Below are 27,263 nucleotides of genomic sequence, written 5' to 3'. Positions count from 1 at the left end.
TGGAGAGGATTTGTGTGATTTTCGAGAAGATCTAGACAAGCAAATATCCACATTAAGCGACAAGACAACCGAAATGAAGAGCCGAACGGCTGAATTTGGCAGAAGGGCCGAACGGCCCCAAGAATATTATGAGCCACGGAAAGGCGGCGACCGCCCGCTCGGGCACGTATAGTCCAGTCAGTCGGACTCACTGCCTCCTTCGACTAGACTTGAAGGGAAGGCAAGTGATCCGGCGGTAAGAATGGGGGACCCACTTCCTGAAGGGTCTCAGCTTGAGGACCGATGAAGGGCTGACTAAGTGGTTAATGGCCGCGCCGAGAGGCTTAGTAGGTCCGAGCGGAGCTAGAGATAACCCGTCCATGGGCTTGGGTTTCCGACGCCAAGGCAGGAGGATCGAAGGGCCGAGCGGGAGTCCGCTCGGCTGGGACCAAAGGGCCGAGCGGGTTGTCCGTTTGGCCCAGATAAGGGCGAGGGTACAAAGGTGGCCGAGCGGCCTATGCGCTCGGCTCGGGATATGGGATATCAGCAGAAGCATGTCTGATGATTAGGCCGTACACAAGATCGCACGATGGAGGATCTTGCCGTCACATCATGGAAAGGTTGATACAGTAGCAGTATGGCCTCATGGACGTCTTTCTAACGGATCCATATCTGGGCATGGCCCTTCTGACAGACCCATACTTGGGCATGGTCAAATGCAGGTGGTTACTTTGATTGGCGCGCCCAGGCTTCTTCGAGGGGTCTATATAAGGCCTCCATTCCTTCACCAGAGGTAGGAAAAAAAGTCTTCATCTTGAGGCCACCCTTTTTGTTATTCCTCGCCTGACTTGAGCGTCGGAGGGCCGTCGCCGGGACACCCCTCCCGGCTCGGTTTTGTGGCAGGTTCACCGGAGCACTTGAGGATTCAGCAGGGAGCGCCACGTGCCCAATGTCCGTTGGCTCCTGGTTCGGACAGGATCAGCCGATTTTGTGACTGAAGTACAGAATGTCGAGTCAGAAGCAACTTGGAAGATCTATGTGGATGGGTCGTCCACTCGATAAGGTAGTGGTGTGGGCATACTGGTGATATAACCGTACAAGGATTGAATGCAGCTGTCCGTTTGGCTAGACTACATAGCCATGAACAACAAGGTAGAATATGAGACGCTAATAGTTGGTCTGCAGATAACAAGTCATATGGGAGCTACGCGAGTTTTTATCCACTCTGACTCTCAATTGGTGGTCCATTAGCTCTTAGGGACTTTTGAAATAAATAATGCAAGGTTAAGGCTATACGTGGAGGCATTCAAAAAGTTGAAGGCTAGATTTCAAGAAGTTATTGTTCAAAAGATCACCCAAGCAAAGAATCAATATACGGATGAAATGACAAAGTTAGCAAGTTCCTTAACTCTAGTGGTGATAGATGAATCGATTGAGCAAGTTATGTTAGTAGCTCACATCGATAGGCCGACCGGAGGAGCATCCAGCGACAAGAGAATGCCTCTGATCGAGTTTCTCCGATCGGGTTAAATGTCGGTCGACTGGGAGCAGGCTCAGTTACTAAAAAAGAGGGTTGGACGGTTCACATTAATCGGGGACCACATATACAAGAGAGTTTACTCAAGACCTCTGCTCAAGCACGTTAGATCGGAGGGCATTCAATACATCTTATAAGAAGTTCATCAAGGCTCCTGCGAAAGTTATCTGGGCGACCAATCGTTGGCCAAAAAAATCCTATTGGCAGGGTATTTCTAGCCTACTCCGTAAGCCGACGCCGTGCGGATGGTAGCAACTTACCTATCTTGCCAAAAACATCAGAGCATACCACACAGGCCCACGGAAGAGCTGAAGACATTTGTGGTATCCTACCCGTTCGATTAATGGGGCATGGACATTGTAAGGTCATTCTCAATGGTGATCTGACAAAGAAAATTCATTTTTGTAGCGATAGATTACTTCTCCAAGTGGGTGGAAGCCGAACCTCTAGCTAAGATAACCGAACAAATGATAATAAAGTTTCTATGACAGAATATCATTTGTCTTTTCGGCGTCCCTCATAGACTCATCTCTGACAATAGAAGATAGTTTCAAGGAAGAAGGCTCAGAGAATGGTGCGCCAGCTATGATATTATGCAGACCTTCACCTCGGTGGTTTATCCCTAAATCAATAGTTAGGTAGAAGTCACTAATAGAGAAATCCTCCAAGGCTTCAAGACTTGGCTCGACCATATCTGAGGGAGCTGGGCGGATGAGTTACTGAGCGTGTTGTCGGCCTACTGCACCATGCCCTGAGAAGCGACTGACACAATCCCGTTCCACTTAGTATACAGAGGAGAAGTTGTGGTGTTGGTTGAGATGAGAGTTGAGTCCGATCGGGTGTAGCTCTACAACGAGGATAATTCCAAGCGGCGCCTCATGGAACTAGATTTAATAGATAAAATTAAAGATAAGGTAGCCGTTCAGATGATGGTCTACCAGCAAAGGATGAAGCAAAAACTACAAAAACTAGTGATGCCCAGATCATTTCAGGTCAACGACTTAGTCTGAAAGAGAGTCAAGCAAGTTGGCGATGTCAGTAAATTAGAGGTCCCATGGGAAGGACCCTACAAAGTGATTCAGAAGCTCAGCTCAGAGTCTTATTGTTTGTAAGATTAAACGGGGAGGAACTTAGAGAGGCCATGGAGGGCAAACCATTTACATCCCTACCGAGCTGGGTAGTAAATTCATGAATAGATTCATGTAATCTGTAAAGATGCTCATTCCATGGATGTAGGAAGTTTTAAATGAAAATAATTTAAGTGTCAAAGACTCATGAGCTATTCGGGCGTGTTATAACCGAGTGTTGTTCTCGCGCCAAGTGTTAAAGACTCACGAGTCGTTCGGCTGTGTTATAAGCGAGTGTTGCTCTCGCGCCAAGTGTCAAGACTCACGAGCCATTCGACCGTGTTATAAGCGAGCGTTGCTCTCGCGCCAAGTGTCAAAGACTCTTGACCCGATCGAGTCAGTTATAAGCAAGTATTGCTCTCGCACCTGAAGATAATTAGCCACAAGGTCCAGACTGGGCGTGTCAAACACTCTCGACCCGATCAGACGAGTTAAAAGTCAGCATTGCTCTTGCGCTTGAAGATAATTAGCCATGAGGTCCAGACCAGGCGTGTAAAAGACTCTCGACTCAATTGAGCGAGTTATAAGTGAGCGTTGTTCTCACGCCTGAAGATATTAGACAAGGAGTCCAGACCAGGTGTGTTAAAGACTCTCGACCCAATCAGGCGAGTTATAAGCAAACGAAGCACTTGCGTCAAGTGTTGGGGAACCGTAGGCCTTTCGATCGTGACACTTGTCACATAGGCAAATATAAAAAGCTGAGTCTCCTGCACTAAGGATGGGTTACGAGATTATAGGACGGTAAAATGGATAACTATAAGGCGTCAAGCGGGGGTGCATTGAATGATACTTAGAATTTAAACAAGATCCTACAGCAAAAGAACTATAAAAGAGCTGAATGAGGGGCATTCATTGACACTTAAACTTTTTTACAAAATGCTGGGGGAGTACAAAAAGTTGATGGAAAGCTTGAACAAGGTGGCAAAAGGCGACTACGCTCGCCCCCAGCACCCTCGCAAACTTGTCCCAGGATCAATATGGAGGAGGTAAATCACAGGTGGCTACTGACATTTGAAATAGTGACTGACGTATGAGAGAGACACCTCAGCTATGCTGAGATTCGAACCCCAAACCTCATGGTGACAACACCTCATGCGCTAGCCACTAGAACGTCCCGAGGGGACGATGGAAAACTTAAACAAGAAACTACACTAAGTAGTCAAGAACGTCATCTGGGAGAGACTCTGTGATCTTCTCCCTATTTATAATTTGGCTCATCAGATCGAGAGAGAGATAGCCACGGTCCTTCAATTACTCGAGGGTCCCATTAATGCCGGAGTTAAAGAGGCGAAGAGTCCAATTGGTGAACTTGTCGTTGAAAGCGTTAGAGCAAAGATAATTTGCTCTGAAAGACTCTAACCGACCGGATTCCTCCTCTTGGTACCTGTTGAAAGCCGCCTAGGATGCCTCCAACTCAGCTTTTAGTGAAGCCAGCTCGACATCTATTTCATCGAGCTAGAGCTTGCTCGTCGCTTGCTCAGCCGTTGGCTATCCCGCTCGACCACCAGAGTAGCTTCCGTCTCTTTGAGATTTTGGGCTAAAACCCGAACCTCCTTTTTTGATGTCAAAGTCTTCGATGGCTCGGAGTTTTCTAGTGTTGGCAGAGTTTATCTTAGATTCAAAAGTATGAGCCTGCTTGGTAAGACAGTCAAGTTGCAGGACCTGCTCTTGATTTTTGTTCTTCTCCACATTAAGCGCCCGTTTGGACCCAAGTAGTTGATCACAACTCCATTCTAAGTCTGCCTCAGTTGGGCCACCTTCGTAGTCAATCGCTCAAGGCGGGCTCTGGAGGTTTCTGATTCCCCTCCTGGAGCATGCAGTTGTTGGAGCTCGTGCTCCAAAAACGTCAGCCTCTGGCACATGGCCAGACTCTCCATCCAGAACTGTATGAAAGAAGAGTTAGTTAGAGCCGATCAGAAGATGCAAAGAGAAAACTTAGTTAAAAATATACCCCGATGGACTTCTAAGTGAAGCCATCTGCGAGCTCCCAAGGTGGAATAGTCATTGTGTGGGCCCTAGCATTTGCCCAGATTGCGCTAGTGGCCCTTGAATCTTTATCTGGTGCTTGGGGGAGCGCGGTACAGTGTCATCAGGGTGACATCACTGGTCGGTCGGTAGGTGAATGACAACCGTTATGTGTCTGGGGCCGCTCGGATCTGATGACTCTGAAGCGGTCGGACCCTTAGACTTTGACATCGGGGAGGAGCAGATTATGGACACCTGGGTTGATCAGCTGCGGCGGCATATAAGCGAGTGGTGGGCGCATATGGTCACGGCCGGCAGCGCAGACAGCGAGGGTGTCTAATCAGAAGATGGAGGAGTGGGTGCAACGATCTCCCTCTCTGGGATGGTAAAAGATGAGGTATCACCCTGCTTGGAAGAGCGGCGAGAGGTGGTTGGTGCAGAGGCCTACAAAGCTGATGTTGCCGAGTGGGAAGAAGCTTCCCCTCGATACCTCTTGTGGCGTTGGATTAACAGCTCACCTGAAGTGACCGACTCTAAATGAACCACGATCGACGCCATGGATTGCTGCTCGGGGGTAGCTTGCTTGTTGTGGCCACAACATTGATAGCCGCCACCCGACTTCCTCTTGCCTCGCTAGCCGCTGTGCGGCTTCCTCCTGCTTCGCCAGTCGGATCATCAGAATGTTCGACCGGCAACATACCTCAAGTCTCCATCTCGGTGATGCCCCAGGAGCTCTTGCTCTTGCCGCTCGACCGTGCCCTCAACATAATTTGAGTTGCAAAAAAAGGTGAAAAAATCAGTTAGATTCAAAGATGACAGAAAGAAAATTGGCATACCTAAGGGGATGGGTAGCCGTGTTCGGATTGGACTTAGCTCGAACACATATAACACTTCCTCCAACAACAACCGATGTATGTAGTACTTCTGACCGGTTAGACTTGAGGCTGCTTGGAGATAGTCCGGCTTGCTGCGATATCTATCGAGTGGGGGAGACTTCGCCAACTCTACCTACCAGCTGGTCCGATAATCAGGCCAGCCGAAAAGACGGACAAAAAAGTAATGCTCCCTCCAATGCTTATTCAAGGAAGGCATTTTATCAAAATAGACTGTGCCTACTCAAGCTTGGAACAAAAAGATTCCTGGCGATGAGTTTCATTTGGTCGACTTCGTCGTCGTTAAATTTAGAGGCAGTAGAAGTGTATCAGAGCCTAAGGACACCCTCGGGAGTGGGGGGTGGGTGGGGGACGAGGAGATTCCGCCATGAGGAAGAGGGAGGGAGGAAAAAACTAGGAATCAAAGAAAGAGTAGAGGAGAGACTTATTGCAAAGAAATTTGCCGACGAAGGAGAAGAGAAGATGACGGTGAGCGCGAGGAAGACGATGAGGGGAAAAGAAAGAGTCGGGGGCTTAAAGACCTGGGGAGCGGCTACTCTGAGTCATTCAATCAAGGGCTTTGGAAAATAGGAGTTCATCGTGATTGTTGAATTCAAAAAGATAATAGTCACATCAAACACAAACAGTCGTTTGTCACATCATGCATGTGGCAGCATGCAGAGGCGCCATGTGACATTCTGTTACAAGTGGCATTAATGATGAGACAGAAAGCAAGATTACAAGGCATGACTGAGCGTGCTCTACATTAATGGATGAAGATTTGAATGATTCTCAAGAAATTATAGTAACATCAACGACAATTAGAAAGCACTATAGTCGAAAGTAGAGCTCAGCAAAAAGTCATAAAATTGGCTAAGAGTCGCACATGATAGAGTTGGACGACGGCTATAAAACTGATTGTCTTCTCCACCAGCAGCTGAATGACGGCTATAAAACCATGTGTCTTCGTTGTTAGCAGCCGAACGACAACTATAAAACCGACCATCTTCATCACTAGCAGCTGAACAGCGGCTACAAAATCATGTGTCTTCGCTGTCAGCAGCCAAACGACAGCTATAAAACCTATTGTTTTCTCCATCAGCAGTCGAACGATGATTATAAAACCGTGTGTCTTCGCTGTCAACAGCCGAACAACAGCTATAAAACAGATTGTCTTCACCACCAGTAGCCGAACGACGGCTATAAAACCGCATGTCTTCACTATCAGCAGCCGAATGATGACTATAAAATCAATTGTCTTCGCCGCCAATAGCCGACCGGTGGCTATAAAATCGATTGTCTTTGCCACTAGTAGCCGAACGACGACTATAAAACTATGTGTGGATATCGGCAAAGTCTATGGGCGGCCCTGAACGACAGAGCGCCTGATCAGGGAGAGAGGCTCAGGAACATACTAATGGTCCAAGCAATTTGACTTACAGTCTCCTTCAACTAGACTTGAGGGGAGACTTGTTATCTGACAATGATGAGGGGTCCCACCAAAGATAGGTCGAAGTAAGGAAGACCGGCTGATGTGGAAGACAAAGTCAAGTATGGTCGAGCGGACCGGGTATGACCGAGCGGATTGAGTATGGTCGAGCAGATGGTACCGATTTAAGAGATAAGTAAGTTGGGCTCTCCCCGGCCGGGTAAAATCGCCCTCCGACAACAAAAAGAGCTAAGCAGCAAGTAATCCCGCTGATTGAGCTTCGTGTTCGGTCAGAGGGGGATAACCGACGATGGTCAGGAAGCAAGGAAAAAGATGAGCTGGTCGACCTTAAGGACACTGCCGAGCAGAGGTAGCCCAACCGAGCGGATTCCGGGCGGTTGTGCATGACTACATCAAATATCTTATTATATCTTTTTGAGAGTTTGTACCGCTGACAACAAAGCATGTCCAACAAACAATCGTACTTTAGAAGTTTCCTAACTGTCATATTAAAGAACTGCACGATTGCTTAAGGAATCACAGTGACACTATAAAAAGGAGTTCGCATCTATAAAAAGAGATATACTTAACTTTATTTTCTATCCTCTTTAGTTACAATTCTCTATTTTTGTGAACATCAGAAATTAACTTGAGCACAAGAGGATTAACGCAAGAAACTTTACAATAGTATTTTTATATTGTAAGGCTAAGTAGAACCGTGTAACTTTAGAAGCTATTTTTTTTTTTACGAGATTAGACATATTATCAAAAAGTTATGAAAAAAAATTATACGATATGAATATAATATTATAGAAAATATGATAAAAATTATATATATATATATATATATATATATATATATATATATATATATATCCTCATTTCTTCGTGACCACAGCCGGCCTCCATCTATATCTCCGCTACGCACCGTAAGACCAACAGCACAACTCGACAAATTGGGAAGAGCTGTGATCCAGCGATGGATGATCCGATGACGGATTCCAAACCCCGGCGATTACTCCGAAGCTTATTTGCAAATCTACGTCCCTCTATATATCTGCTGTCGTTCTACGCCGATCTTTCAGAATCAACAGCCATCCGCAGATTCCGAATCAGTTACCTTCAGTAGCCATGGCTGAGAAAGAGGGCGGCGTCGTGAGGAAGGGGCACGAGGAGGGCATGAAGCTGGCGTCGTCCCTGCTGGAGGAGTTCGGGCTGCCGCTGGGGGTCCTCCCGCTGAAGAACGTCATCGAGGTGGGCTTCGTCCGGAGCAGCGGCTACATGTGGATCCTGCAGAAGGACAAGGTCGAGCACAACTTCAAGATGATCAGCAAGCTGGTGAGCTACAGCACCGAGATCAATGGCTACGTCGTCAAGGGCCGGATCAAGAAGCTCAAGGGGGTGAAGGCCAAGGAACTCCTCCTCTGGCCTCCCGTCAACGAGATCACCATCGACGATCCGCCCACCGGCAAGATCCACTTCAAGAGCCTCGCCGGAGTCACCAAGTCCTTCCCTGTCGAGGCCTTCGCCGCCGACAAGTAAGTCACTCATCTCTGATCGCAACAATGCATGTGCTTCGCCCTCATGAATAACACAGTACGAGGAGGATATATATATCTTCAATTAAATCTCTGTATTCAATATGTACAACAAATATGAAAGTGATAATATGCGATCGAAAGAACAAATACCATCATTAAACACAAGAAATCATACAACATCGATGGTGATACAAGAAATGTCAAAGGTATATAGCATAGAATCATCGATCGTACAAGTCTTCTTCCTCATCAGAAACGTCGAGCATGGCCAGAGCTAGATGGCTGCTCATTTCATTCATTCCCATTGTTTCGTCCGACCGAACACCATATCCAGCAAGGCAACCGTTCGCCATGAAACTTGACCAATCAGTGTGGGCGTCTTCTCTTTGCAGCATTCTTGTGACATCAATGATGCTCGGCCTCGCGGTTTCTTGACTGCTTAAACATGCAGTTGCAGCGAGAAACATCCTGTTCATTTCACTTGGGCGATAAGAACCAGGTTTTAACTTGGGATCGATCAACTTTTCAGCAGCTACGGCTCCTTGCTGCAGAAGAGGGTTTGCCTGCCAAAGTTTGCAGATAACCTCATATGATCAAGCAAATTACTAATTCTATATGATTTTGGACCTATTTTGAGGCAGGGGTGTAGATAAGTGCACTTCACTTCTGCATACAATCAGCAATGCTCAACCATTGCAACCCCAAATGCAAGTACAACATAGATAAATGGATCTGGATGCTTACCAGCAAGACCAGGTTTTCCTCTCCTTGAGGCCTAGCCCTATCAATGGCTTTCTGGCCAGTAATCAGTTCCAAGAGTACAACCCCAAATGCATATACATCAGTTTTGTCTGACAGTTTACCATGTTGAAAATATTCAGGTGCCAGATAACTGTGGTGGATGCAACCACATGAGAAAAAAACGAAACAAAGTTAATTAAGCTGATCACACCTTATTGACTAAGCTATCAAACTCTTACCCAAAAGTCCCCTTGACACATTTACAAAGAAAAGGTAGGGAAGGGCCATTGGTCCATGTAGCCATTCCGAAATCACAAAGCTGAAGAAGAAGATCACAAAGGAGTGATATTACAGGATGAGAATTAACTTTGAATCTGCAGCTGATGGACTAAGGCTTACTTTGGGGGTTTTGTTAGAGGAGAGGAGGATGTTGGAAGGCTTGATGTCTCTGTGGATGATGCACCTGTCGGTGCCGAAGTGTAGGTACTCAATTGCTCGAGCAATTTCAATGGCCACCTTGTACCTTGCCTCCCAGGACAACACCTTCCTCCTGCCTTTCTTCTTTCCTGAACTTCCCAACAATTCACTAGATCAGTGTGTGTGTGTGTGAGGGAGAATTGATTCACAGAGAGCAGCACCTTGGAGATGGAGGTGGTGATCCAGACTTCCTCCAGAGACATATTTGTAGACGAGGAAAAGGCCTTCTTGATCAATGCAAAACCCTAGCAAAGGAACGACGAATGGACTGCCAAGAGAAGCAACTATCATCAGCTCCCTGCAAAATGCCTTGGCACTGTCCCGATCCCGCCCCTCGACTCGCTTTATCGCCACCGCTCTCCGGCCAGCCCCAATTCTTCCTCTGTACACCCGGCTGAGGCCTCCGCCGCCGATTTCTCTTCCTGTAAATAGCAGGGAGACTTCAATTATCCGCCCGATTCGAGAAAGCTAAGCTTCGCCGTGAGGAAAAAAATGATACCTTTGGAGAAGCCCCGGGTGGCGGACGAGATCTCCGAGTAGGTAAACCTCGACAGATTTCCGGTAGCAGACGATATGGTCCGCTCTAGAGCCTCCAGCCCTTGCCGCTCCCTGAGTTTTAACGCATGGGCGTTCCCCCTTCCTGATCCCTCCTTCTCATCCTCCAAATTCACCAGCAGCAACACCGGCGTGGCCGCCGGAGTGGCAGCTTTTTCCATTACCTCCTCCGCCTCCGCCTCCGTCTGCGAGCCGAAGCTTAGCCGAAACGAAGAATGCGCGGACTCCGCCTCGGTCGCTGCGTCCGCTCGAGCCTCCGCTAGCAACCACGACTTGTTCTCGTCCTCCCCGCCCTTCCGCTGGCGCTGCCACCGCCTCCTCCTCACGGCGCTCGCCCTGGAAAGCATGACGCTTGTCCCCCACGCCATCTTCTCCCAGGAACTTCCCTTTTTGAGCTCGCCCGGCGTCGCCACTCCCCCGCCGCCTCTCCCGGTCGCCAAAGCGACATCTTTGGCGTCAATGCAGCTGCCTCCCCCGCCATCGCCGTCGCCGAAGCCGCTGTGGACGCAGCCCATCTGATAGAACTGATCTATCACCCCTCTCTTCTATTCTTCTACCAAACTCAAAGAATATAAAAAAAAACAAATTGAAGGAGGAAAAGAAAAGGAGAAAGATCGAATGCGACGGCTTCAATTACTTCAATCGCTTAAAAGTGGTGAATAAAGTGTGACAGGGAAAGACGAACCAGAGGGAAGAACAAGAAATCAGTGGATCAATTGCTTCCGGTCGGGGCAGTCAAGATGCGCTACCTCCAATCCATCTCCTTTTCTGGTCGTTCTTCAGCTTTTACCTTCGAGGAAAAGATTCAGATCACACAAGAATTATTTTATTTTATTTTATTTTATTTTATTTTTCAAGATCCCTTCCAGATTTGAGCTAAACTGTGGGTTAGGAGTCAATCTTGACTGTTTGATTATTGTCAACGAAAAGGCGGCCATAAATGCTTCAAGTTAAATCTAACCAAATTGTTCAACCGCCTGAAAGAAAATTCTTTCATGCGAAACACCCTCTATAATAAAAAATATTTTAATTTACAAGTAAAGGCAGATTTTTTTTAAAAAAAAAAAATCTCTTTTTTATTTATATTGTCAAACATGTATTCATTTTATAAAAATTATCAAAATAACAACACCGTGCATAATTCGATACCTCACAAAGAATACTATCTCACGGATTTCACCTTTAATAATTAAAAAAAAAACAGGTGAGTCAAAATTGCTTGAGAAAAAAAATATATGAGCTAACATCGGGACTTTCGTCCCATGACAGTTTTTTACTGACTGTAGAATAAATTGGAAAGGGTTTAGGACGGTCTAGATATTTAGTATCTCATGCTTATCCGTTTTTAAATTTTTTTATAAATATATTATAGTTGTTAATCAAACTATGAATATTTGAATGATAACATAACACCCTTCCATATACCATTATGACCAAAATTCCTACATATGCTTTTTCAAAAACTACTTTAGAATTATTTTGACATTGATATTTGTCTTACTTTTTTCTAATTATTTTATTATTATGGAATTTATTGACACAAGGATCTAAGTAAGATTTTATCCAACATGAAATTCATCATCTAGAAGAAAGTAAATTAAGAAATTAAAATTAATTATAGGAGGATATTTTTTCAGTCTTTATCAAAATTAGACTCATACTTAATTTTATAAATTTGTCATATGATAATCAACTCAACTATGTTTCAGTGTAATACAAATTTAAGAAAGAGCTAATATGGTAAGAGGTTGTTTTTGAAATCCGTGATTATAAAATCACATGATAATAACTTAATCATGTTATCGTTTCTAATGAAATTGAAGTGCCTTTTTGACAACATAAATAAACTGGAGGTTCTCTTAATTATCTATACCCAAAATTACTAGTCCTCCAAACTATCTAAAACTTCGATCTCTTTTAACATGCTGCTCGACTAAAGTTTTTGCGACCTTCTTCAATGTCTCGCGATAAATCTGAAGCTCTCGTGCCAACAACATCTTGAAGTTCAGAGTAGGCAGCATATGCTGCTGGTTCAGAGCCTGCTGGAGGATTTGCAGCATTAGGCACTTGACCATCACTCTGTGTCTCAGCCAACATCTGGAAATATGCATGAGGCCCCCAACCTGCGTAAAACACATACCAAAATTCAAATTCATCAGTGACTAGACTCTCACACAAGACTGATCTGCTCGACAAGAAAAATATCTTTTCCTTTCCATATGTATGTATATATAAAAAAATACCATTTGCATCGTATGGTGGTGGAAAGAACTGCAGATAACAAAACGAAGCAACTACCAATCCTGTAAAAGTAAGAGGTATCGCAATGTGTTCTGTTCTGTAGAAGGATGAATTTAATTTGTCAGCAACTACAACCAGTTTAAACATGCAAACCTATCAAACCACCGACAACCACATCTTGCCAGTGATGCCAGTAGTCGTCCACTCGAGAGATTGCCACGAGGGATGCTGCGAGTAGAGGAAGAGCCACAAGGCAAAGTTTTGCAACATGACCCCTTCCATCGAAAACTCGCATTTTCCCTGCAAGGTACCATGAAAGAAATCCTAGTCCTGCAAAACACCCTGTGTGCAGATGGACTTGATCAGCAAAGAGTGTGCATCAGTGTATCGATCGCGATGCAAAGAGTTTCTGTAACACTCACATGAAGCATGCCCACTAGGGAAGCTTTTGTGCCCTTCGTTGATCTCACTTTTTCCTCCATGGCATATCACACTCGTTGTGAAATTATCATAGTCCTACATGTTCATATCGTCAATTCAAGCACTAAGCCATCCATAGAGCTCGAGAACAAAGTATGTACCTCCTTGCCATCAGGAAAACAGCGCCAAAAGAAGTCCGGTCGAGGTCGGCCTACTGCATCTTTAATGACATCAGTTATCACAGCGGTAATAAAGACAGAGTAGAGAAGACCTGCAAATCCACCTTCTGTTAGAAAACCAGGAAATTTGGGAATCGAAACCTGACAGAGTGCTAAGAAAATAAAGACAAACCCAGTATGGCGTGATGAAAATCATACGCATCCCTCCTCCTGAAGTAGACTGCACAATATATTACAATTGGCAAGAGAATGGCAATCATCTGAAGAACAGATAAATTTGGTTTAAGTATTCACTTGAGGAAGGTCTGTTAGAAATAATATTTTATTTATTATTAATGGTTTATGATGGTTCACATTCTTTGATTTTAGTGTAATCAAATAGATGATTAAATAGAAATAATTATGATTCATGGCTATATTCATATTGATGAATGAAAAACAATTCTCTTCATATTTATGCAAATGAATTTAAAGGAAGATGAATACATCGTTCTCATATTCATGCAATATGAGAATTAATGTACTGTATTAAGAGACAATTGAATGTATACATTAATGAAATGTGTAAATGAAAGATTATAAAATGATCTTCCCAATATATAGGTCTTTACTATATCAAAGAGGCTAAGTAAGAAGAGAGATTAAGAGGGACAAACACAATTATTTAAGAGTGCTTAGTTTCTACATACTTAAAGGTCATCATAAACTAAGATATGCTTTCCTTTTAAGTATCATATTGTAAAAATCATTTAGTTCAAAATCTTAGACATTAAGGAATATGCAATATGATAAGCTTAATTTACATATGAATATTCATATTTATGAAAATATATGTTATGCTAACATGTTATATCAGAGCTCTTGTTAAGAACTTATGATTTTCCATTAAAAAATATTTTTCTCTCTAGATCGATTTTATGTTAAATGTTTTTTTAATATTTCTTCGGTTGTAATTTACATATACAAATATGGATATGTAATTTTGAATGTTCTGGACATGTATGATAACTTAATTGAGAAAGTTTATATGATTGCACATGTTGAGTAATTATATAAAAAGAATTTTGAGACTAAAAGTTCTGTATAATTTTTTGGCATCTCAACTTTCGAATGGACATAATGTTTTAAGCATGTTACACTTATTTGTATTTGATCAGATCTTTGTATGCTTTGTAATATATTCATACATTAGAAATAAATGATTATGATCATCACATATTTGCTGAGTATGCAAGTTACGAATATTTTCTTACTTTGAGTATATGATTATGTTTAAATCACTATGAGAATGATTATTATGTTTACTCATGTTTTATGTTTGATGTCATTGATCCTGTCCAAAAGTCGAAGAGATGGAAAGCTAGGGATGTGGTACTCACGCTGACCTCCTATGGACTCCGCGCAGACCTGCAACACAGACTACGTCAGTGCTGAGCCAGGGAATGAGTCCCCGATGTTGGCCCTCCGACGCTCAAGTCAGTCACCGACGATGAAGTGGAAAGCGGAGCAATAAGAAGACTATTGTAGCACAAACAGTGAATATCGCATACCTCCGCAAATGCTTGGACCCCCCTTTATATAGAGCTCTGGTAGCGTGCATGCACGCTTCCCAAGGTGAGCACGCTTCTCAAAGCTTTTCCTGAAAAGATTTGTCAGTAAAGTATCCCTGACACAGTACCTTAACAGGCCGAGCATATCTCTGAAGTGACAGTGGAAGCTTCCGCCATACGATCTTCTGGCAGCCCATGCCTAATGTCGGCGGCACCAACTACCAAAAGGATATCACTGAATATCATTAGGAGTGTACCGCTAGGCCAAGCGGATCGGTCGGTCGGCCTGAATTCCGCTGCTCTGGTGCCCCGTCTGGTCGACTAGAATCTCGCTGCTCCTCAGTGTGTCTGCTTGACCGAAGGTCCACTTCGTTATTATCGAAGCCTGCTACCAAGCCGAGCTGGGTAGCCGCTCGGCCGAAGTTTGTTGCCATGCCGAGTGGTGTAGCTGCTCGGTCGAAGTTGAACTCTGCACAGTCATCTCTGTTGTTTGGCCGAGCAGGGTAGCCACTCGGCTCAGCTTCTGCACATTGTCTCCCTTGAGCATCGGTTGTTTGATTGCTCCCCGTATCGAAGGTGACGGCGGTTTGGAGCCTTCTTCCCGGTCGAGGCATGCTTCGCCCGACCGGTCGATGCCTCCTGCGCGTTGACTGCCTTGACTTTGACCTCCTCTGACCTCCACCATGGCAGCAGGGTGGGGCCCTTCATCATCACCGCATCCGTCATTATTTAATTTAATGTCTATATTATGCATAATTTGTTAGTCATCAAAGTGGCCAAATTAAAAAGTTTAGACATTAATTAAATAATATTAAATTATTCATGAGTATGTGATGCTATGAGATGATATGTTAGAAATACTTAACTTTTATCATGAATAATTTAAAGTTCATTGATTATAAAATAATTAAGAATTACCCAAAGGTTGATTACTTTATTTTATGATCATTAATATAATTGTGGCTAATTTATATACTTTATTAGATATGTTTACTATATCCAAAGATAACAAACATGTTTAATTATAACATATTTTATTACCTGTTACTTGAAATTTTATTTGAGCATCAATTTTGTGTGTGTATCGTAGTATCACCCAAAGGAGAGTTTCAATATGTATTTAAAGTTCATATGAATGTTATTTGAATTTTGTATTATAATTAATGAATCAAAAGCATTGAAGTATGATCATTCTATATAATTTGCAACATCAATAATTGTTGCTCTTCATTTGCAAGTTTCATCTATTACGAAGTTTAATGAGCTTAATTTTTTTGAATGAAGTCAACAAATTCAGTTGCATTTAGGTGTTTTAGATCTTCTTACTGTTGGTGTAGCTAGCATGAATGGTCAAACCTGAGTTTTGATGAATGACAAATGGATTAAAGTTAGGTGTAGTGTGATCTAACCTTTCTACCAAGTGTGCAAGACTTGACAGGACTGACAACAGGCTGAAATACAGCTAGGTCTGAAGGACCTGATAGCAAATGTAGTAGTCCAGATAGGTTAATGAGTGATTCGATATCTAGCGGGATTTTCGGTTGGGTCTGTGGGATCTGATAGCTGGCTAAAGTTCAGTTGAGTCTGTAAACCTGACAACTGGCAAAAAGACTTGATGGACCAAAAAGGAGTCAAGCGATTCTGTGTAGTAAGTAAGGTAAGTCATTGGAGGAGAGTGTTCGGTGAGGACGAGTCCCATTTAGGGACTTTAGGTGCAGGTCCACTTTGGGTCTATTTTGGATACCTTGAGTGAGACCGTGACTAGAACATGATCTCGAGAAAATATGATCTAATTAATAATGTTGTTGTATTATTGTACTAACTCTATTTTGTAGGGTATAGTTTGTTATTTGGACTAACACATTTTGCAGGAGCAAAAAGTCACTCTCAAGTCTTGAGTGAACAGTGACCCAAGGCGCCTCCTAGTCGAGTGGAGGCGCCTCGGATGATTTGGTCGAAGTCCCTGAGCGGAAGGGCACGAAGGCACCTCCTATGTGGATGGAGGCGCCTAAAGAGCTTTGAAGGCGCCCTTGAGAGGATAAAAACCTGAAGTTGCGGGTTTTATCACTTCCGAAGATAAGGAGATAAGAGTTGCTTCTGGAGACGCCCTTTCGAGCAGCCTTCAACACATATCATCTCTAACAGCTGTAAAGATCATTCTGTTGCTGCGAACACGTCCGACCATTGTCGTGCTATTGCTTCGCGGCTTCCAACTACTGCCAGCCGACCGACACTGTTGGATCAGATGCGTGCGATAGAGGGGTGGGGGTGAATATCGCACTTTTAAAACTTTTCTTTTACTTTAGAAAACAGAGTCGTGTAGCGGAAAGTAGAATGAAAAACTCATTCGGTTACTTGGTTCGAAATCTAGGTCGACTCCTACTACAAGGCCTGCGATCCTTGACCGCACCGATGGGCAATCCACTATAACTCTTCTTTCCGAAAATTTCGGAAAGAAGCAGTGCGTACAGATGAGAAAGATAGTAACAACCTACTATCTTACTAATAAATGAATACAATGCAAGCTAAAATAATATACCGACAAATGTGAAAGTTGAAGCTTAGGTCGGTACTTCCGGACGAAGTAGCTTGAAGAGTTGTAGATGACTTGTAGCACGAGTAGCTTGTGCAGAGGAGAGCTTTGAGATGATCAGTAAGTGTTGTACAGTCTCAGACCTCGAGCTTCTTTTTATAAGATCGTCGATGTTCGGTCGACCGATCCATGGGTTCGGTCGACCGAACCAGCTTCCTTCTTTCCTGGCTGAGATCCGATGCTGATTCGATCTTCGACATTAATTGATCATTAAGGGTTCGGTCGACTGATCCCTTTGTTCGGTCGACCGAACAGGCACCTTCCCTGTTCGTCGAGATTTGCCGTGATTTGCATTTACTGCGCCTTTAATATTGATCGTTCGGTCGACCGATCCTCTAGTTCGGTCGACCGATCAGTGTAGCTTCCTTCTGCTTTTGATCGTTGCTGATTAAACTAACCTGTGCTGAGTCATCCTGGTTCGATCGATTGATCCCTACATTCGGTTGATCGATCCGGCCGAACCTGCAACACAGAGTTAAACAAAGTATCCCTGCAACACAAAGGTTAGCACAGTAATATATAATGCATGAGTAATATTAGACAGTAGAACTGTCTTGATCTCAACTTAGAAACCTTCTCGGTTTCTTCAGTTGGATCAGCGACCTTAGGTTGTTCCCTTCAGGAACCTGACCTCACTGTCGCTCCTCCAGTTGTTTACCTCAACTTACCTGCCAAACATGATCCTCTAGACATGTTTGGATTTTGCCTGCTCACTGTCTGATCACCTGATCCACTAAGACCTTTCCTGCAATACTATATTAGCCAACAACAATAATAATGTAGAATACAATGGTAAACCTAAACCTAGATTTACCGTGATCAGCTGGTTCGGTTGACCGCACGCGGTCGACCGAAAACCATCCGATCAACCTTGCTTGGAGTTCACTCCTCCAAGACTTCTCGTTACCTAAGGTTATCTCCTCCTAGGTTTTTCACCACTTGGCTTCACTCACCAAGACTTAGTATTCGGCTACCTAGGGATTAGGTCCTCCAAACCTATTCTCCTGGCTTCCACGATATACCGAGATTTCCCTTACCTCAGTATTCGGCTATCCAGAGATCAAGTCCTCCAGACTTATCCACCTGGCTTCCACGATCTATCGAGATTTTCCTTGCCTAGTCTGCAACTAGAATTTCCCTTGCCTAGCCTACAACTAGGACTTCCCTAGATCAACCTTCATACTTAACATACTTAAACATATTTGTCTAACATTAAAACCTTGGAGGTCGATTGCACCAACAGACACCAACTGCTGAGTGCTTCTGGATCCTCTTTCTGCGAGTTGGTAACGAAATTAATTTCTGCATTTTCTTATTACTTGAAAAAAGGGAGTGTAGGCGGTTACACTTCCCTTTCTTTGATATCTTATATTCGATTCCCTCTTCTGGCAGTTTTGAAAGAGATTTTAATGGATTGCCCGTCAATACGGTCCGAGGGATCGTGGATCTTAGAGTAGGAGTCGGTAAAGGCTCCGAACCAAATAACTTCTCAAGTTCTTGTTCGTGTTTTTGTTTTTGTGTTGTTTTATTATGCTTTGTACTTATTTTAAAAGTAAAAAAAGATTGATTTTATTTAAAGACACGTGATTCCCCCCCCCCCCCCCTTCCCTCACATGTGCATCGATCCTACACTTACAAATAAGCCTCAAATAAGCTTGTTGCACTTCTTGAAACTAGCAGCACTGAGAAAGTATCTTTCCATAAGGTCTAGGAAAAATCAAACTGTTAGAGTGTATACTAAAAGCCTAGCTTTTGGTATAAACATTTATCTAGAAATAAGAATCACATTGGTCAAATGTTTACATTTATGATAAATGTAGTTGTTCAATTAATTTATATTGTAGATAACATGGTGTGTGGTGTCACACACAGAGGATCATGTTATCAGTACCTTATAAATTATAAACAGTAGCTCACGACCATAATGGAAAGAAACAAACCATTGGAAGGTCGTAGTGTGATTAGGTATTAGTTTATCTTAACTATATAATTACACTAGTACACTTAGAGTGTATTGAGTAGGACCATTAGAGGTCATTTCTTTTATACTGACTTTATAAAGAAACAAAGACCTCAGTTATTATGGAAGTGTGCGCTCTTAATCCTAATATAATAACAAGCACATATATTTGATATTTATTTCTTTAATTTATCAATGGGTGAGATTTAGTTCGATGAATCAATAAGGCCGATAAGTTGGGAAATGATATCGCTTATAGTGTGTGTTGTTGATTATAGAAGGAAACTGTGTCCTAGTGATCTAGGTTGAGAATGTCCCCAAGAGGAGCTCATAAGGATTGTCATGTTAAACCCTGCAGGTGGACTTAGTCCGACATGACGATGAAGTTGAGTGGTACTACTCTTGGAGCTAGATATTAATTAAGTGAGTTGTCAGTAACTTACTTAATTAGTGGACATTTGTTATCTTAAACACAGGGAGACTAACACACTCATGATAAGAAGGAGCCCAAAATGTAATTTGGGATTGGTGCGGTAGTTCAATAATAGTTCTCTAGTGGAATGAATTATTATTGATAAAATTAAGTTGTGTGTTCGGGGCGAGCACGGGATGCTTAATTTTATCGGGAGACCAAAACCAATTCCTCCTCTCGGTCCCTATCATAGCCTCTTAATTATAGAGTACTATACCCACCTATACCCACCTTCTTACCCATCCTATAGGGGCCGGCCAAGCTAGCTTGGAGGCCAAGCTAGCTTGGAGACCAAGCTAGGGCCGGCCATGGGTATGTTCATGGGTGAACTCATGTGGCCGTCCCTATTAAAATAAAAAGGAATTTTAATTTTAAAATTTTTCTTATGTGGATAATATAATTTAAAAGAGAGTTTAAAAATTTAAATCCTTCCTTTTATAAGATTCTACAAAAGATTAAGAGAAGAGTTAAAATCTCTTTCCTTATTTGTAGATTAAAAGGTTGATTTTAATTTTGGTAAAAACTTTCCTTTTAATTATATTCACGATTTAAAAGAAAGTTTGAAAATTAAAAATTCTCTTTTATTAGTTTCTACAAAAGATTAAGAAAAGATTTAATATCTTTCCTTATTTGTAGATTGAAAGGAGATTTTAATTTTTAGAGATAACTTTCCTTTTTGGAAATTATCCACATGTTTAAAAGAAAGATTTTAATTTATAAAATTTCTTTTTATTAACCAATCATGAAGGGATTAAAATTATTGGAGAAATTTTTATAAATTTCTAGAAACAAATTAGGAAGTTTTAATTTTTTTTTAATTAAAACTCTCCTTGTTTTGGGGAGAAGAGTGGTCGGCCATTATAATTTGAAAAGAGAAAATTATTTTAATTAAATAAATTTTCCTTTTCAATGGCAAAAGAATTAAGGAAGTTTTTATTAAATTTTCCTTATTTGCCAAGACCAAGGATTATAAAAGAGGGGGTAGAGGAAGCTTCAAGGTGAACGACTCTATTCTATTTTTCCTCTCTTTTCTCTTTGGGTGTGGCCGGCCCTTTCTTTCCTCTCCTCTCCTTTGTGTGGCCGAAACCTTCTCATGGTGGAGATATCTTTGGTGGTCGGATCTAAGAAGGAGAAGAAGGAGAGAAAAGAAGCCTCTTTTCTAGCATCCCTTGGAGCATGGTGGTGGTGGCCGAACCTCTTCATCCTAGGAGAAGTTTTGATGGCCGAAACTTGTAAGGAAGAAGAAGGTGCTTGGTGGTTCTCATCTCGGAAGATCGTTGCCCACACAACGTTCGAGGTTAGAAGAGGAATACGGTAGAAGATCAAGAGGTCTTTCTAAAAGGTATAACTAGTAATTTTTGTTTCCGCATCATACTAGTTATTTTTGGAAATAATACTAAATACAAGAGGCATACGATTCTAGAGTTTCGAATTTGTTTTCGATATAGTGTTCTTTTGTTTTTCTTTCCCTTGTGATTTGATTGTTCTTTTCGGTTAACCTAAAGTTATTTTAGGAAATTAAATATTAGCTTTCTATAAAAGGTTTTGTCTAGTCGGTGGTGGTTGCTCCCATATCCAAGAAGGTCATGTGTCTTGCCACGTCAGTACTGGGAACCAATTATGAAAATTAATATTTAATGGAATTAATAACTTAAGGTGACTTGGGTCGAACGTGTTAAGTTCCACAGGAGATCCAAGTCAAAACCTAAAAGAACAAATAGATTAAGTTTTGAATCAAACGTATTAAGTTCCGCAGGTGATCCAAAATTTAATTTAAAAGAACACATGGTAGCTAGAAAAAGGTTCAGACCTTTGTACAAAATTTTTGTACAGTGGAACCTCTAGGTTTTCCGAGTAGCAACCAACACAAACAAACTTAGCTTGATGGTTATACGAATGACCATAGCAGACATCTTTAAGCCAACAATCCCTAAAATAGATGATGCTAAGGAATTTATGAAGTTTGTAGAACATCTATCTCAATTTGAGTCTGCTGATAAGTCACTTTGTGAAACATTAATGAATATGTTTACCACCATGAAGTTTGATGATTCTTGTGCCATGAATGAGCATATCACTCAGATGATGAATACTACAACAAGATTGAATTTCATGGGAATGAAATTGAGTAAAGCTTCCTTGCACATTTTATTATAAACTCCTTGCCTCCTGAGTATGGTCTATTCCAAATCAATTATAATACTATAAAGGATAAATGAAATGTGATAAAATTACAAAGTATGCTTATTCGAGAAGAAGCATGACTTAAGAAATAAAGAGTTCATTCAGTTAATCTCATGAGTTATTTGAATGCCAGAAAGAAATCGGGAAAAAAAATACAAAGGACAATAATGGGCACTTAAAGTTAAATGTGTCATCTGTTCAAAATCAAAAGAGAGGACAAAAGAATGATAAATGTCATTTTTTATCACAAGTCTAGACACTTTCAGAAAGATTGCCAAAAACGAAAAGCTTGGTTCAAAAAGAAAGGTAAGCCTAGTGCTTTTGTATGTTTTGAATCAAATTTTGCATAATACATGATGGATTGATTCTGGTTGCACTACTCATGTTTCAAATACGATGTAGGGAATCCTTACGATTCAAACCATAAAGCCAAATGAAAAGTTTGCCTTTATGGGAAATTGAGTCAAAGCTCCGGTTAAAGTTATTGAAACTTATCATTTTATTTTAGACACTAGATATCATTTAAATCTTTTTTAAACTCTTTATGTTCCTTCTATTAGTAAAAATTTAATTTCTTTATCAAAACTTGATACAGTTGAATACTCATTTAAGTTTGAAAATGGATATTTCAGTTTGTTTAAGAATAATCACTTTATTGGTTCTAGTGTTCTTTGTGATGACTTATATAAATTAAAGCTTAATAATTTGTTTGTTGAAACTCTATTAACTTTGCATCATAATGTTGGAACAAAACGTAGTCTAGTGGATGAAAACTCAACTTACTTGTGGCATAAATATTTGGGTCATATATCCAAGGAATGATTACAAAGATTAGTAAAGAATGAAATCCTTCATGATTTAGATTTTACTGACCATGATATTTATGTGGATTGTATTAAGGGGAAACATACAAAACACATAATTAAGAAAACAGCTACAAGAAGCACTCGACTTTTAAAAATTATACACACTGATATATGTGGATCTTTTGATGTTCCATCTCTTGGTAGAGATAAATATTTCATGACCTTTATTGATGATTATTCACATTATGGCTATGTTTATTTGTTGAATGAAAAATCTCAATTAATAAATATCTTAGAGGTATTTATTAATGAAATTGAGAGACAATTAGATAGAAAGGTGAAGATTCTCATATCTGATAGGGGTGGTGAATATTATTGTAAGTATGATAACTCTAGGCAGTGCCCTGGTCCATTTGCTAAATATTTAAAACAACATGACATTTATGCTCAATACACCATGCCTGGGACATCACAACAAAATGGTGTTATAGAAAGACATAATCGTACTCAAATGGATATGGTTAGAGTATGCAAAGTTATTCTCCTTTACCCTTATCATTATGGATGTATACTTTGAAAACTACTATATACTTGTTAAACATGGTTCCTAGTAAGGTAGTTCCAAAAACTCTGTTTGAACTATGGACTAGAAGGAAACCTAGTTTAAAACACCTACATATTTGGGGTTTCCCGACGGAAGTAAGAATTTATAATCCATATGAAAAGAAACTAGATTTAAGAACATCCAGTGGATTTTTCTTTGGTTATCTAGAAAAGTCTAAAAGGTATAGATTTTTTTCTCCTGATCATTCTATGAAAATTGTTGAAAATGGGAATGTTAGGTTCATTGAGCATGGTGAAACTAATGGGAGTGTTAAACCATGTGATGTGGAAATTCAAGAAGTTAGGGTACAAATACCTTCGCCCATTATTTCTTCTCAAGTTGTTGTTCCTATGGTTGTTGGACATTTTGACAACCTACAAGAACAACAAATGAATGACCAAACACTCCATGATATTGTTCACAATGCACCTAATGTTGATGGACCACAAGCAGTATCATTAAGAATGTCTGAAAGGGAAAGAAGATCAACTATTCCGAATAATTATGTAGTTTATCTTCAAGAGTTAGAATTTAACTTAAGTATTGATGAAGATCTAGTTTCATTTTCGCAAGCCATGGAAAGTATTAATTCTTTTAAGTGGTTTGAGGCTATGATTGAAGAGTTAAAATTAATGGATCACGATAAAGTTTGCGACCTTGTTGAATGATCTGAAGGGTCAAAGACTGTTGGATGTAAATAGATCTTTAAGACCAAATGTGACTCTAATGGCAATATTGAATGATACAAGGCTAGAGTTGTTGCCAAAGGATTTACTTAGAAAGATGGCGTTGACTACAAAGAGATCTTTCTCCTGTCTCAAAAAAAGACTCACTCAGAATTATTATGACAATGGTAGCTCATTATGATTTAAAGCCACATCAAATGAATATAGAAATTACCTTTTTGAATGGAGATTTAGATGAAGTGGTCTATATAGACCAACCTAAGGGTTTTTCAATTAAAGAAAAAGGGCATATGGTATATAATCTTAAGAAGTCAATATACGGTCCCCAGGGCATAACATAGATGGGGAGTGCATGGTTCTGTGGGTGAAAGGTCCAGGGGTCGATCCCCGGGGTGTCACTGCCTGGGGTTAACGTCTCCGCCATGCACTTTCCACCTGTGTACCTGCATTTACCTTTCTCCATATCCGTGGGACCGGCTCTAGGGGGGTCGTTGATGTGGCGGTTTCACATTTTTTTTTTTATTAAGAAGTCAATATACAAACTCAAACAAGCTTCCCGACAGTGGTATCTTAAATTCAATGATACTATAGTTTCCTTTAGATTTAAGGAAAACATCGTAGATTAGTGTATATATCTAAAAGTTAGTGGGAGTAATTCATTTTTCTAATTCTATATGTTGATGATATCTTACTTGCTACTAATGATCTTAGTTTATTATATGAGATCAAGAAATTTCTCTCAGAGAACTTTGAAATAAAAGATATGGGTGAGACATCCTATGTGATAGGAATTACAATATTCCGTGATAGATTACAAGAAATGTTAAGGTTGTCTCAAAAATCATATATTATTAAAGTTCTAGAGATATTTAGAATGGAAAAATATTCTGCAAGTATTGTCTCAATTTAGAAAGGTTCGTATGCAATGCCCAAAAAATGAATTGGAATGCAAACAAATGAAACAAATTCCTTATGCATCCATAATTGGAAGCTTAATGTATGTCCAAACATGTACCAGACCAAACAGTTTTGCTGTTGGAATGTTGGGTAGGTATCAACGTAATCCAAGATTAGATCATTAGAAAGCTGTGAAGAAAGTTTTACTATATTTACAAGGGACGAAAGAATACATGCTCACTTATAGGAGATCCGATCATCTTGAGGTGAAAGGATACTCATATTCAGATTTTACTAGATGCTTGGATTTTAGAAAATCTATATTTGGCTATTTGTTCCTCTTAGCTAGAGAAGCAATTTCATAGAAAAGTGTGAAGCAGTCAAACATTGCTACTTCAACTATGAAAGCTGAATTTGTGGCATGCTTTCAGGCCACCATTTATGGATTATGGATGCGGAAATTCATTTCAAGACTTGGAATAGTCGATAGTATTACTAAGCCGTTGAAAATTTTTTGTGATAATGTCACAACAGTCTTCTTTTCTAAGAATGACAAGTATTCAAAAGGTGTTAAACACATGGAAATAAAATACTTTGTTGTTAAAGAAGAAGTTCAAAAACAAAGAGTGTCAATTAAGCACAATAGCACCCACCTTATGATTGTGAATCCATTAACTAAAGGATTGTCACCCAAGACATTTAATGAACATGTCATAAGAATGTGCATTATGAAAAATTGTTAATGACTCCATAATTAAGTTTATGCTCATTTTTATTTGACTCTCAAAGCCCTTTGAATATTGTTTTTGATATATTTACGCATCTTGTTTTCCTATGTTAATGTATATACATGAATGGATTATGTAGTTATTAACAGGATTTGTCTCTAATAAAAAATATTATGGATGGAGCATTAAGTTATATCTCATTATGTTCATGTTAAGTATATAACTAATATTGTGATACATGGAAGGAAGTATGTTGAACTAATGATGTATAATCATCATGATCCTTACTAGTTTTTGTTTAACGATGATTTATGATTGACCAATTTAAAATAATAATAATAATTTATGTTGTGTACATTGAAATGTATAAAGTCATGTGCGCCAAGTGGGAGAATGTTAAAAATAATATTTTATTTCATGTTAGAAATAATATTTTATTTCTTATTAATAGCTCAGTTCATTTTTTTTTGATTTTATTATAATTAAATAGTATGATCAAATAGTCACCATTATGATTAATGGCTACATTCATATTGATCAATGAAAAACAATTCTCCTTATATTCATAAAAATAAATTTAAAGGAAAAGATGATTCTCATATTCATGCAATATAAAAATTAATGTATTGTATTAAGAGATAATTAAATGTACACATTATAGAATGTGTAAATAAAAAGTTAATTATAAAAGGGTCTTCCCTCTACCCAATATATAGGTTTTTACTCTATCAAAAACACTAAGTAAGAAGAGACGTCAAGATGGAAAAATACAATTGTCTTAAGAGTACTCTAATTTCTTCATACTTGAACATCATCATAAGCCGAGTATAGTTTCCTTTTAAGTATCTTGTAAAAATCACTTAGTTCAAAATATTGGAGATTAAAGAATATATATTATAACTTAATTTACATATTCATATTCATATTCATATTCATGAAAGATATATGCATGGTGAAAGTTGACCACATTGAGGGAATGAGATTACAGTAACTTACTGGAACTGCCCAAACTGGAACTGTGTTTCTCTTCACTGGGTATCTCAGATCAGCCATCATGTCCCTCCCCACAAAGCGATGGAATGGCTCTATGACATTCAAGACGACCTCTATCGCAATAAGCAGCAGTAATATCATCCAGTCATGGATATGGAACGTTGCCACCTTCATTCCATGAGATTGTACGGTGTGAGATCCCAACTGAACTTCTGCCATTATCTTGCCCTGGAATTGGCACGGTCAAGCTTAAGAAGAAGAACAAGATAGAATGTCTAGACAGCGGTTGTGAGAACAAAAGAAGAAAAGGAGGAATGGAAATTGTGGGGTGACGAGGATGGAGTTAAGGATAGACCGGAATAGATAAAGGAAGAAAGAGACGCACACTTGAGAGGTTTTCCTCCCTAAAAATTGAGTGGACCCTGTCAGTTCCTTCTTGCTAACCGAACTTTCAAGTTTAATTCTTTCATAATTTTTTGCAAAGAATACACAACTTTTGGAAAATAAAAAGAGATAAAAATTTACCAGTAAGTGTGAGGAATGCTAATGAAGATAGAGACATCAGTGGCTTACCTTTACATAACTGTGAACATTATTTACCACCGTTTTAGCAGCTTCTTTGACAGAGTTTTTCCACGAGAAATGTAACATGGAGGAAGAAGCATTGCTTGATTCCTCCATGGTTGAGAAATATGATTTTATCGTCGAAATCGATCTTCCTGTGTCA

At 40.4% G+C, this 27,263-nt stretch overlaps 3 protein-coding genes across 4 annotated transcripts; 1 reads left to right on the top strand and 2 right to left on the bottom strand.

The window, feature by feature from the left end:
• The first annotated feature begins 7,829 nt into the window (after positions 1 to 7,829).
• LOC121989005 lies at positions 7,830 to 8,584 on the top strand. The gene has a single exon (XM_042542777.1). The coding sequence runs from the start codon at positions 8,041 to 8,043 to the stop codon at positions 8,449 to 8,451; it is 411 nt and encodes a 136-aa protein (XP_042398711.1). The 5' UTR covers positions 7,830 to 8,040; the 3' UTR covers positions 8,452 to 8,584.
• LOC121989004 (probable serine/threonine-protein kinase PBL7) lies at positions 8,580 to 11,031 on the bottom strand. 2 transcript variants are annotated; one of them, XM_042542775.1, is made up of 7 exons: positions 10,909 to 11,031; positions 10,168 to 10,776; positions 9,830 to 10,090; positions 9,591 to 9,757; positions 9,431 to 9,510; positions 9,195 to 9,342; positions 8,580 to 9,013 (listed from the first exon to the last, which is right to left on the bottom strand). In XM_042542775.1, the coding sequence occupies exons 2-7, from the start codon at positions 10,736 to 10,738 to the stop codon at positions 8,672 to 8,674; spliced, it is 1,569 nt and encodes a 522-aa protein (XP_042398709.1). In that variant the 5' UTR covers positions 10,739 to 10,776; positions 10,909 to 11,031; the 3' UTR covers positions 8,580 to 8,671. The 2 variants fall into 2 exon arrangements, with proteins under 2 accessions (XP_042398709.1, XP_042398710.1); XM_042542776.1 differs by having other exon boundaries at positions 10,168 to 11,010.
• Positions 11,032 to 11,974: 943 nt separating this feature from the next.
• LOC121989003 (lipid phosphate phosphatase 2-like) lies at positions 11,975 to 26,878 on the bottom strand. Its single transcript, XM_042542774.1, has 7 exons — positions 26,540 to 26,878; positions 13,236 to 13,323; positions 13,046 to 13,155; positions 12,887 to 12,980; positions 12,618 to 12,806; positions 12,467 to 12,526; positions 11,975 to 12,346 (listed from the first exon to the last, which is right to left on the bottom strand). The coding sequence occupies exons 1-7, from the start codon at positions 26,753 to 26,755 to the stop codon at positions 12,141 to 12,143; spliced, it is 963 nt and encodes a 320-aa protein (XP_042398708.1). The 5' UTR covers positions 26,756 to 26,878; the 3' UTR covers positions 11,975 to 12,140.
• Between the last annotated feature and the right edge of the window lie 385 nt (positions 26,879 to 27,263).

Source organism: Zingiber officinale, chromosome 6B (genome assembly GCF_018446385.1).
Source record: "Zingiber officinale cultivar Zhangliang chromosome 6B, Zo_v1.1, whole genome shotgun sequence".
Classification (NCBI taxonomy): domain Eukaryota; kingdom Viridiplantae; phylum Streptophyta; class Magnoliopsida; order Zingiberales; family Zingiberaceae; genus Zingiber; species Zingiber officinale.
The sequence above is the reverse complement of the archived record's forward strand: the minus strand, read 5'-3'. Positions and strand labels throughout refer to the sequence as shown.

Bases quoted from the DNA above. Each gene is read 5' to 3' on its own strand.
- LOC121989003 (XM_042542774.1), bottom strand. From the start codon at position 26,755: ATGGCAGAAGTTCAGTTGGGATCTCACACCGTACAATCTCATGGAATG. The intron at 12,981-13,045 runs GTACATACTTTG...ATGAACATGTAG, and splicing joins GTTTTCCTGATGGCAAGGAG to GACTATGATAATTTCACAAC. The intron at 12,347-12,466 runs GTATTTTTTTAT...TGTTTTACGCAG, and splicing joins ACCACCATACGATGCAAATG to GTTGGGGGCCTCATGCATAT.
- LOC121989005 (XM_042542777.1), top strand. From the start codon at position 8,041: ATGGCTGAGAAAGAGGGCGGCGTCGTGAGGAAGGGGCACGAGGAGGGC.
- LOC121989004 (XM_042542775.1), bottom strand. From the start codon at position 10,738: ATGGGCTGCGTCCACAGCGGCTTCGGCGACGGCGATGGCGGGGGAGGC. The intron at 10,091-10,167 runs GTATCATTTTTT...TGCTATTTACAG, and splicing joins CACCCGGGGCTTCTCCAAAG to GAAGAGAAATCGGCGGCGGA. The intron at 9,511-9,590 runs GTAAGCCTTAGT...CTTCTTCTTCAG, and splicing joins CCTCTAACAAAACCCCCAAA to CTTTGTGATTTCGGAATGGC.